This window comes from Haliaeetus leucocephalus, unplaced genomic scaffold (assembly GCF_000737465.1).
Source record: "Haliaeetus leucocephalus isolate CR32 unplaced genomic scaffold, Haliaeetus_leucocephalus-4.0 Scaffold439, whole genome shotgun sequence".
NCBI classification, from domain to species: Eukaryota; Metazoa; Chordata; class Aves; order Accipitriformes; family Accipitridae; genus Haliaeetus; species Haliaeetus leucocephalus.
The window spans coordinates 7,182,992-7,195,500 of NW_010972875.1; the positions used below are offsets into that span (position 1 = coordinate 7,182,992).

General features: G+C 37.2%; 1 protein-coding gene across 1 annotated transcript in view; it reads left to right on the plus strand.

Annotated features, from left to right (window-relative positions):
* Positions 1 to 483: 483 nt before the first annotated feature.
* The window catches only part of RASL11B (RAS-like, family 11, member B), a 39,077-nt gene continuing 27,051 nt past the window's right edge, over positions 484 to 12,509 (plus strand). Inside the window, exon 1 of the mRNA XM_010574564.1 lies at positions 484 to 526. Coding sequence (XP_010572866.1) covers positions 484 to 526 — 43 coding nt within the window. The remainder of the gene's footprint in view (positions 527 to 12,509) is intronic.

Genomic DNA, 12,509 nt, shown 5'->3' on the forward strand with positions numbered 1-12,509 from the left:
AAGTGTTTCTGGTGATTATCTTTGCTTAAACATATGCTAAACAGGGTGAGTATTTAGTGATATATTACATTTGTAGCTTGCTAGGCTTACCTAAGTGTTTATTGTCCTCTGGATTGTGTTTTAATAAAAGATGAAACTAAATTTGAAGTATACAAAAGTACTTTATCTTCTTCATATTAAACCTGACAACTGTCTAGTTCCTGTTATGAGAAACAATGAATCATTTTCCTACAAGCCTTGTCAGTCATTTTATAGACCTCTGTACTCTGCAGTCTTGCTGAAGGATTAAGCTTTAGTCTATTCAGACTTGCCTTATGTGAGTGTGGTTTCATATGTGATCTATGCTGCCCTGTGCAGGTTTTCTAAATCTTGCTTTTCTTAGGTTCAACACTAATTGATGGTATTCGGCATAGGTAGATTTCTAAATGTTCTCTCCTGTTTTCCTTGACTAGTAAGCTTGTTTACTTTTGATAGCTTGGGATGATGTTTTCAGTGAGCCGTCTACACTTCCAGAACTTTTCAGAAGGTGAGTAGAAGCTATTTTAGAATTAGGGTTGGACTCTTCCTTCCCAGATTCATTAGTCATGCAAGAAGTGGTGTTAAATTCTGTCTGCTGCTCTGTCCATGAGGATCTTGTCAGAATCAAGATTTCTGGGAGTCTGCAGCCATGATTAGCTTAGAATATTCTGCTTTTTTCACATTAATTGATGCTGAAAACAGCTTTGAAATCCTTTCGCTTCTGAAACTATTTGTTCCTCTCCTTTCTGAATTAATGGTCTAGGAGTACACTAAAGGTCCCTTCTCTTTCACAGTAGCTGTCATACCCTTGAAGGACATATCTGAAGACTTTTCTAAAATAGTGTTCCTTTGTGTCAGGCTCTGTGCTTAGGTGCTGACTCCTTCAGAGACTTGTTTGTTCAGTTTTTCTGAGGCATTACTACTCTTCAACTTCATGCTGTGCAGTTGGTGATAAAAAATACCATTAAATTCTAATGACTTGGTCCTTATTCACAAATTTGTTCTAAAATGTTTCAGGTAGGTCCTTGTTCATTCATCCCTGGGTTTTAAAACTTTGGGAAAGTAATCTTTATCACAGACAAATCATTCATTTGGCTTTTGTGATGTAGCCTTCGAATTCTCAAAGGCTCCTTTCATACTTGTTCATTTCTGGGGCTTGCTAATTCTTTTGCAGACTGCTTGCTCCTGATCAATTTGAAGATATTTTAATATTATTTTATCATATTGCTCCTTAAGCTTTTCTGCTGCTTCAGTATTGGACAGATTTAAACTGGGTTATTAATTTTTACTTTGTTTTGACATGACTTGTAGTTACTGGTTTAATACAAAATCAAAGTACAGTTTGTATTTTAAACTAAAGAAGTATCAAATTATTTCATATGTTTATAAGGCTTATGACTTTTTACATTTGACTATTTGTTATCACTCAGTTGGGGCCATTCTATGCTGAAGGCTCAATTTGAAAAAATACTGGTTGGAAAGATAAGTCACTTGAGAGTACTCTGTTCTATGACTTCTCATGAGTAGCTATAATAAGAAACCTCTTATCAATTAACTTTGACTTGTTGTATTCTATCGTCAGGCTTTTTGGAATTACATGACAGTTCAGGAATCATTCACCTAATTAATTTTATGATATGTTAAAGTAGTGAAGCAAAACAAAGGGATTAGTATCAGTCTAGGAGTACAAAGTAAGTCTAAATCTGATAACTTTATTGTTGTAAATTAGTTCATTCACCCTGACCACCACCCTGTGGGACTGTATGCTTGGGGCTGTGCAGCTCACTAAGAGAAAGCTGGTTTGTATGAATGCTATCCTCTAAATGAAGTTATAACATTGCAATTTTCCTTTTTATTACTCATTGGAAAAGTGAAGACTAATGGAAGAAAAATAGCCAGGTTTGTTGGAGAATAGTCAAGGGTTAACTAGTTGGCTTACGTCATCACAGATTTGTATTAACTAGCCTTGTTACAGGCTAAATGACATTAAGCTAAGTTCTGTCATTTTATAAATTTTTGTATGTATGGTTTGTACAACAGGGATTGTATGATTTTGGGGGAAACAAGGATGGAGGAAAGCTATAATATAGCTTTTAATCTGTACATATCTGTTTATTCTGGCTATTGATTGCAAATTCAGGAATGCTGCTTTGGCTTCTCATTGACTAAATCTGCAAGAATGTTAAATTTGTTCAGCAAGACTGAAGACTGTCAGAAGGGAGAATATTTTCATATCTATTCCGTGTTCTAGCAGTTGAAAAGCATGATATTTCCTCCTTCCTTTTAGTAAGTTGTTACAACTCTTGAGACTCTGATCAAAGGAAACGCAGATAAAAAAGCTGAAGAATGACATGTACTTTGGGAATAACGTGCTAAGCCCTGGACTGTTTTCTGTACACAGGGCTACATGCAACAACATTGTTATGTGTTCTGTGCAAGGGTCTGGCAAGACACAAAAATGCTCATTCTTCCTTTTTTTTTTTAATTGGAACAGTTGCTGGGGGACCACCTTGAAAGTCTGGTACTCCCCAAGAGTTTTAGTTCTGAGGAGCTTGGCAATATCAGAATTTGTGTGACTCCTACTTAGTAACACAGATTCGTGATCTCCAGGGTTTGTCCTGTGTTGTTTTTAAGAATCTAAAGTCTGGAGGCAGGTATCTTCTTAGGTACAAGTGCGTTCAGCCTATATTCTCACTCTGCTGCTATTTTGCTCTTTGCATGAACTCAAGAACCTTGGATACAACTAACATTATGGGAAGGCATGAGGAAAAATAAGGAAGATGTTGGCGACTAACCATCAACTCAAAAGAATAGCTAGGACAAGAAGTAGCCATTATTACTTGAGTATTGCCTCCAAGCTTCCCACTGAAGATCAATAAGTATGATTGATTAATGAAAGGCCACAAAAAGTCATAAACCTAACTCTAACATTGTCATGATTTTAATTCATAGGGTGAGAATATAGGCAGAATGCACTGTACCTAAGAAACAGTGAGTGTGTAACCCATATATTCTGGTTTGGATCAATGCAGGCAGACGCTTCTTACAAAACTAGTTTATGAGATGGAAGAATCCTCTTTTTATGGTCATTAGATATCAGATCTATATAGAACACATTTTCTTAAAACTTCCTACATTTGGTTTCAGGTGCAACTTGCATTGGATTTTTCCACACATCAATACTTTTGCTTATCTAAATAAAGGTGAAAGCTGTGTGACCTTCACTGACATTCATTGCTGCAAAGGGGGGCCTTTTCTGCTCAGTGGACTTTGATGTAAAGATCTGAGAATAAAATCATGAGCAGGAATAATTGGAAATAGGCAGAGGCCTAGGAAGAGTAGTGTGCACAAAACCAGGGGATGAAAAAGATGCTGGGAGTTCCTGCTTTTTAGCACTGTGTGGGTTTGGAGACAATAGGCTATGCAGATCTCCAGTTTGTTTAATGTGGTAGAAGATGAGGTCATTTTATTTCTTTCTCAGTGGCATATTGCACACCAAAACAGAGGTGGTATGTGGCCTATGATTCAGAGTGTTTTTCAGACTTTGTCCTGGTAAGTGAAGGGATTACATGAAGTTAATTTGTAATATTGAATTTGGCTTAGATTTCAGTAGTGCTCCTGCCATTAAGTCTTATTACAGATGGTGTAGGAAGATGAAATCCTAGCTTCTGTTTGGCTATATCATGATCTGTGCCTTAAAAATAGAAAATTATCTTATGCAGTTTGGAAAGTGAAGGAAAATCAATAGCAGCTCTACAGAAAAAAATCTGCGAGCTACTTGAAAAGATTGCTAACTAATGTTCTCAGGATTTTAGTAATGGATCCTATTAGGTTCATCACTTCATTTATATTTTTTTTCCCTCTGAAGTGTAAACATAAAATACATGCAACATACATTATTGGTAAAGTAACCAGAAGGAAATAAAGCCAAGGAAAGCATGCAGGAGGATGCAATCTGTTTCCAGAAATAATGTATTCTCTCCCACATACCCTGACTCAAGATACTGATTTCAGGTCCAGTATGACACAAGCTTTTTAGAGTTGCTGGGATGCTATGACATACCATGATTTTTTTTTTTCCAGATACCCATGGGTTTCCTCAAAACCTCTCTTTTAGACCTTGCTGCTGCTGTTTCAATTTGCAGATAGGTTATGGCCTCTCTGTCTTCTGTTGTGTGGTGTAAAAGGGGAAAAAAAAAAAAAAAGAAGGAATAAGATAAAAAGAAATAAGTAGAAAGTAATTTAAAACCAAAAAGAATAAAAAAATCTCTTCTGCTGGTTTACATGAAATCTGGGATTTTCATCCAGACATACTCCTGCTATCAAGAAAAGCTGGAACGAGAAAAAAAGGTATAATGAACTCATGTATGTGCAATAAAAATGTTTTAATTCTATGATGTGTTTTTGTAGTAACAGTAATGTGAAAATTATTAAAAAGCAACCACAAGAACTATAAGATGACATTAAGTCCCTCCCAGATTCAAGCAATTGCTGCTTCCTATACTGCATAATGAGTACATTTGTTGGAACTGCACATCAACTGCAATCCTGTCAGCTGTCCACTATTCCTTGTTTGTGTGTCGTTGATGGCAGGGCATAAATCGTTTTTGACTTTATGCAAAAAGATGCTGCCAGGTCAGTATTTTCATATCATTTATTTGGAGAGAGAGCATCCCAGGTTTGGGTACCTTAACTGTAGGCCATTTCTTCTTCATAGTGTTGCAGATGTAATAGCAATGCAGTCTGATTCCCACACGTGTCACGTAAAGGCTGAGAAGTCTCACTGATCTGAGCTAGGTCCATCTGCCCTCTTGGTCTGAGCTGGGAAATGATGGTTCCAACTGCTGTGGCTCCTCTCCAGAGTTGTTTTACCATGTGTTAGTTAAAGGAAACTAATTATACAAATAAGTAACAGGGTGACTTTTTTTACTGCTACTGGGGTGCTGTAACTCTGATTTTCCTTCCAAACGTATGTTTTATCACTGTATCTGTTTTAATTCTTGGTAAGTATTTCATCTGTTCTTACCCGACTTGTTGCAAGACCTTGGACTGTGTCAGTTTACTGTGAATCAAAGCAGAAGGAACATGTCAAGATACTTCTATAGGTTGGTCCTATTAAGGTCTACACCAGGTTCCTCAGATTGCCATGTTCTTTCTAGGCTCCTCTGTGGTAGCCATGATTTTCGCTTCTCGTGGAGCTTCCTCCCTTCGACCAACTTATGGACACTCAATAGATTTATTATAGTATTCAAGTTATGTTGTTACCATTTCTCAGAAATACTAAACAAAAAACCATCTTAAACTGACAGAATATGGAGAAGCAACTGTTTCTAATAAATGCGATGGGATACATGTGTGTGATTTGAAAGAATTACAAAATTAGGCACATAAACACAAGTTTAAGATATGGGAAAATATTAACGCTGCCTTGTAGCTGTCTGTGTAACTCTGATTAATACTTACAATTACAGACAGTATTAAGCTGATATTTAAAAATCACAAAGATTTTTTTTTTTTCTTTTTTGCGTGCCTACAGGCAGCATGTTTTAGAGGTGAGCAGGAAGAGGAAAATTACTGCTGTTGTCATACTTCCATAAGGAAGTTAGCACCACCTGGCTCATGCACCATATACTGTGTAGTCCACAATTTTTATAAACTCTTTCCTTGAACTACTTGCTCACTTTCTTTGGGAATTGCTAGGAAAAAGAAAGTGTGACAAGAATTCACCATAAAACATTGAGAACTTGATTAGCTCTGTTTATGCCATTAGAGAGGGGCTGGTGGATTTCCTTTTTGACCAGAATTGTGACTGTTAACTGAATGCGGGTTCAGCTATCAGATGAGTGTTCTCTCTCCATATTTGGATATAGGGTTTGGATAGGAAATAAAAAGGTAAAGAAAAATAGTGAATATATTATATACCCTCTTAAATATCCCATGTATCTCAAACTGCTTCACAGCACTATGAGTTATAGTGCTGCTGTCACTTCAGGAACTGTACGGAGATACAGCATTTGTTATGTAGTTCGTAACAGCTCCCATGTAACCCTTGGGCAGAACGTGATCTATAAGGAAGAAAATATAGATAGGGTACTACCACTGGTTAATTTTTTTTTTAGAAAATTGTTGCATTTTTTATTAAGTGGAGATGTCATTCCATGTAAACTGTAGCATGACACAAAAATGAGAGCTTCTCTCTCAGCTCTGTCTGGCTTGAGACCTATCAATTAGAATTTGAAAAGGCTGCTTGAATCTAGGTAGCTTTAAAATTTCCAAAAATAAGGTATGCAAAATTACTTGAAGGTCACTAGGACCTGTAAATCAATATGGTGGATGACAAGCATGCTAACACAAATGTAGGGTAGGTCTACAGACAATTTCACTGAAATTCAATGAAACTGTGCTTGTTTACTTCAGCAGAGAGTCAGGCCCCCACTCCTCTCTACAAACCTTAGTTATCTTTCTGAGGTTTCTATTCATAACCTAATGTCTAAAATGATTTGAGTTCCTGTCCTCAGTCTTGCCTCTTTCTTATCTCAGTAGCTCACCTTGCCATTCCCGCTCTATGCTGTGCTATCAGGTGCCTAGTCTGAAGGTTTGGGGTTACATAAAGTTGGGTTATTTATACCATTTCTCACTAATCCTCATGCTGTTAACCTGAACTCATCTTTGATCTTGTTCAGCAGGGTGTCACAAGTTTCTAGCTTGACTCATACAGTTTCTCATGTACTGCCTTTGTTTTTGCTTTAAGAATAATAATCTTTATTCTTCCATATAAGTGATCAGTCCTTCCATTGTGGCTTCTGCAGTTTAATTATGAATTATTCCCATTTCACCACTTTTTGTGTTTATTCAGAGTAATTATTACTGAGTCTGCCTTAAGAAGGTCTTCCCGATATTTTGTGTATGTTTGTGTGAGCACAGAGAGAAAAACTCCCTTGCAATTTGTAATTGGAATCTTTAAAGTAGTTATAGACTGTGATTTAGGTGCTGTTGGTCTTATTCTGTTAGACTTTTACCTAGTTTATATATGTTTTTATTGCCTTGAGATTTGAGTACAAGTTGGACTGCTTGAGAGGGTCTTGCATAAAATCCAGTAGTGCAAAATGCTGTTACCATTTTCTGTGGAAAAATAAATTAGAGGTGAATATTTCATGTATTGAAAAGGGGTTGGAGAGGAATTGGTTTTCCTTCCAAGTAAATTATTTTCAGTTGTCAGATTTCAAAGCTCCAAGTAAGAATATCATATGGATCATCTGTTTGCTTGTATTCCCAGCTGCCTTTCAGATCCACTTTGGCAGAATTTCTTATGGTAGATTATCTATAAATTGCATGTTTTGAAGTAATTTAAAATAAAGATTTTTAGGGTAGGGTTTTTCAGAAGTATTCAGAACTGGATTCTTTCCAGTCTTTCTGAAATTAGAGTTTTACTGTTAATGTCAATAGAGCAAATCTCACTGCTGGTTAGTAAAATCAAAATCATTGATATTCCTTAATCTCTTCAGGTGGCAGGGCATGTTTGGTTCAGCCAAGCAATTTGGATTGACCACACTGAAACTGTTGATAATGTAATTCCATACTCATATCATGAAGCCAAGAGGAAAAATTACCCTGTAGGCACTGAAGGAAATACAAACCACACAGATATAGTTGTAGACTGTCTTTCAAGAAGCCTTAGTTCATGCCCTATGTATCATCAAATACATCACACAATATAAGTAGTCTTGCAAATATGAACTATTTTAGTAGGCAGGAGCTTGATTTGAGGAAATTGTTTTTGTTATGCTGTAGTTAAGAACCTGAGCTAGTCCCACGTAATACTTAACTCCTGGCTTGAATTTTGTTTCCTCAAATACAGCTCTAGAGGTAGAGTCACGCTTTACAGTTCACACCCATAGACTGTAACACACTACAGGGCCAACCTGCATATCAAAACAATCATTGAGGTAAAGAGGTTTAGGAAAAGATGAATTTCATACAGAGAAGGGTATGGAAGACTTGATCTAGTATACAAGGACAGTCTCAGACTGTTGTGTGCATGTTTTAGTGTCATTGTGGTAGCATCACTGGGGTAGAAGAAAATCCTATTTAAACAGTATGTAATTAATTGTAATTAAAAACCAGATAGAGCATTGAGTTAAAATAATGAGACAAATCTACTTAGAAAATGATAGCTTGAGGAAGCACCATGAGATGGCTGAAAAAGAGTTGATAGCCATCACATACAGGAGTGTTGTAATTCCAATTTGAGTTTGAAACTGGAAAGCTACCACAAATTTGATTTACATTTTTTGGCATGGACTGAAGAAAAGTGTAGACATGGTTGTGTGAATGCTTCGAGAGAATGGAAGCAGAAAGTGAAGATGCAGTGGTTTGTGATTCAAATGTTGTTCAGGAACCTTGGTAGCTGGGTTTGATTGCTCTGGTTTGGAATAGTTGAATAAACACCATTAACTGAATGCCACATACTGTGGGAAGTCCATTTCTTCAGTCCCCTAAAACCATTAACTGAGGGAAAAAAACCCCAAGGCCCCAGGATGTTAAATATTGTTTGTCACAACATAAGCTCAGTAGTCTGTTCCACCAATGAAGTATTGATATATGATGAATTACAAAATCAAAGTCAACATGAGAATTAGTTGGTGATCAAAACTTATCTAGATCTGATATAAAATTGGCAAGAACAGAACAAAACATAGAACAAAATGTAGACATTTTGTAAAACTCAGTATGTCTGGTCCGCATTGATGCCAAACTAATCTTTCTTCTCGTTTGACAGTTTATATATAAAACCCAAAAACATTTCACACACCTCTCACTTTTCTGATCTGTAACTTAGCAAGAGGTGGGATATTCAACACAAGGCATTGGTTATCAGTGTCTGTAGACTGATAGTTTAGGATTCTGAAATATACTTTGTTCACAATCATAATATACTAAAAAGATGTCTAAAACACAAGCCATATGATTAAGTCTGTTACATAACAACTCAATAATGTTGATCTAAAAGCTCACTTGATCTTTTTAATCTTGGATAATTCTCCCCCCTGCCCTCCCGAATTGTTTGCTCTGCTGAATACAATGCTGGGAGTTTTACCACATTTGCTTGCTGCTTTTGATTCCAAGCTGTTTGGAGCAGGTCTGCTTAATGTAAACATGCACACAGACATGATCTGCACCAGGGATGGATGGCTACACAAGATTAATCAGAACAAAGATAGAGGACTTGTCAAGAATGTAGGTCCCAGCAGGCCCAGCTTCTGTGGGGCAGTATGTCTTCAGGAAAGAGTTAGGGAGTGAGGAGGAAGGTAATGGAAATGGATGGGGCCTCATTACAGTTGGCATACCTGTGAAAGTATGCTTTAAGACATTTGTAGGGCAAGAGAAGGGTACAGTTCCCTCACTCAGGAGTTTATTTGCTGTTCTCTCCCTGGAGCTGCAAATCCACAAATGAGCCTAAAGGGATGTGATCAGTGCAGTGTAAAAAAGTCCACTGCAATTTATATAGAATCAGTCTTGGTTGTGGTAGCAGAGAGGAACGTGGTAAATAAGCCTATAGGGAACACCATAAAATTGCATTTAGACTTCTTGCAGTATGCAAATTAATCTGCTAAGACCTAATTTTGTGTAGGAGTTTGTGCCATGGAGTCTGGATATATCCTAAGGGACCTTGTTCTCTATAGTGTTGGGCATCCAGCAGCAGCACAGGATATATATAGCATTAATGATTTTATAACAATAATAATTGCGATTTTCTGCAACTGTTTTAAACTGCTGGAATTGTGTGTAAAGCAATAGGAAAAAATATGTCTCCTTATAGTCATACTTCTATAAATAACTGATTTTACTGTATTGAGAAAATGAGTTCCTTCCTGTGTTATCCGTTACCTCATCATACCCACTGTACAACAGCCAAACACCTTGGCTACCCAAGGTCAAAAGTGTCATTTTGTTTAAAGATGTACTTGTGCCTCATTTATTCAGGGCATCTTAATTATTAGATTCTCTGCATATGGTAACAGAGCTGCTTTTTACCAAGTGATAGCTTTACCCTGATTCACAGCAACATGAAAGAAGCTTCTATAAGTCCCAGAAATGATAAAATTCTAGTGAAGTGTCATATATAGGTTTTTGAAACCTAATGAATTGTAGCAAAAAGGCTTTATGTCTTGTGAAGGAAATGTTAGTGTATCAAATCCAGGGTATTTTGTACAACGCAGAGACCTTGCCTTGTTCAAGTTGCAACACTTAAATCATGGGTTGTCTTGAAAGGAGGAAAGGCTTAAACAGAATGAGAGGCAAAATGCTGGCACATACCACTGAAAAGCAAAAAGACTTCACTGTATCATCAATTAAGGGAAAAAAAACCAAATTACTCTAAATTATTACAAAATTTCTTTTTGAAACCTAGACTTCATTTTTTTCAGTTTTGAAAATCTTAAACTTACACAAAGCAATGGGACAAGGGACGAAAATTATCCAGAGGGTTGCACCAAGGTTTCTGTGGGGCCGTGTAGGATCCAAACCGACCATTAAAACCAAGGGTTAATAATCAGCACTGAAGTAATGTGAAGCTGGTAAGATCGGAGTGGAGAAAAGACTAGTGGCTTTCTCCTCTTTGCCTTTATTTTGTAAGTCAGAAAACCTGATAGCTGAGACATTTGCTAAATAGTTGCTAGTAATAACCATATCAATCTCATTTTAGAATTACTGCAGGTTTATGCCAGAGCCTGGTGGTTCTTTTTTTATGGAGACAGGCATCCCATGCACTGTTTTGTACTCATCTAATCTCTCAGCATACTGGGAAAAAGCATACAGGTACATTTTGTCCTCAGAATAATTTTTAAAGAGGTTTTGAAATCATTAGGCTATAATCTTTAACCATCGGTATTCAAGACTGTACTGGCCTACCCTCTTACTTATTCTTTTCTACATATAAAACATTTAGCAAGTAAATGGAAAGAACACCACTGAGCTTCCCTTCTTGTTCCAGCATGAGAGCAGGGAACTTAACTGCCACCATACTGTAACACTTAAGATGACTTTCAGCTGATACTGAAACACTGAGACACAAAAATAACTGCATGTAAAGGGTCAAAAAATCATACCTTTGAGGACTTTTGTTACTAGAATATAGGTCAATTCATGCTATTATTAAGGATGCTTGTGACCTTTCTGGTAATGATCTTATTGGCTTGGCGATATTCAAATCATGATTCTATTTCACAAATAACACCTGGGTACATTTGCTGTTAGAATGCCTAGATGGAGGACAAAAATCTTACTGAATGCTTAATTGAAAGAAACATGTCTGGTCTGCATTTGTGTTCCTGGTGATCAATTGTTCTGGCTTAGCAGCTCCACTGGCTGCATAAAAATTCAGGGTACCAGAGGCCCTTTTCAATAAGCATGCCAGTTCAGTTAAGCTGCCTAAACTTCTTGTACCTTTTCCACATTCCTAATTTAAATTGGCAGTGCTTGTGAATGGTATCAGGTTGTCAGTGCTAGTGAAAAGAACCGTTCCTTTTGTTCTCAGAACTAGTACAGTGTGAACTTTCTCATCCGGCGGCACAGGATGACTGGGGTGAAGAGGAGGGAAGAGTTCCCATCCTTCACCTAAAGTAAGAGCCACAAAGGATGACTGATTTTATAACTCAGCACTAGGCTTAACAGAGGAGTTGCTGCTGAATCCTATGGATACCAGTTTATGCTGGTAATCTCAATTTTTTGCTGGGAGGACAGCACATAGCAACAAAATCCCTTCTACCACAGAGCAAAGATCAATACACAATGTTCACCTTGCTTACTTATATGTAGATAACTCTTGACCCTGTGCTCCCTAGAGTAGGTAGTAACACCATGCCCATCTTCCTGTACTCATGCCTTTTTATGAACCAAGCAATCTAGTTTATGTATTTATTAAAAATATGTAAAGTAATATATCTCACAGTACACCTGGAATACCTTATTCAACTGTTAAAGAGCAATTAATTTATACTTGAATCATCTTCACATTAATAAGGTAATCAAGATCAGAGCAGCCAAACAAGTATGTTCTGAAGTTCTTGCTGTTAGAGCAATCAAATTCCACTAATCTATTATCAAGGTTTCTTTGTCTTACTTACCTAGAAGCATTTCAGTCCTACAAATTATCACATCGCAAAACCTTGCTACCTTGCCATTCAACAAAATGCCTTATTCTGTGAGTGAAAAAAACCCCAAACTAATTTCTGCTTCTGATATGCCAACTAGAAAAAGCTCTGTCCCAGAAGTCCCCCAAACAGCTAGGTGGCTGTAGTGCCCAGGAAGCATGTGAAATGGGTGTTTGGTTGCCGGCATGATGGTTTCAGCACAGTGGACATGCTGCTCCATCAAGGCTTTTGAAAGCTTCTGCTTGTAGTGCTGAATACAGTTTGCTTGGATGAAAATCACATTGAGACCAGTTTGAAGAGGGAGTGGTTTTGGCAACTGCTGCTGGGATAATTACTCTA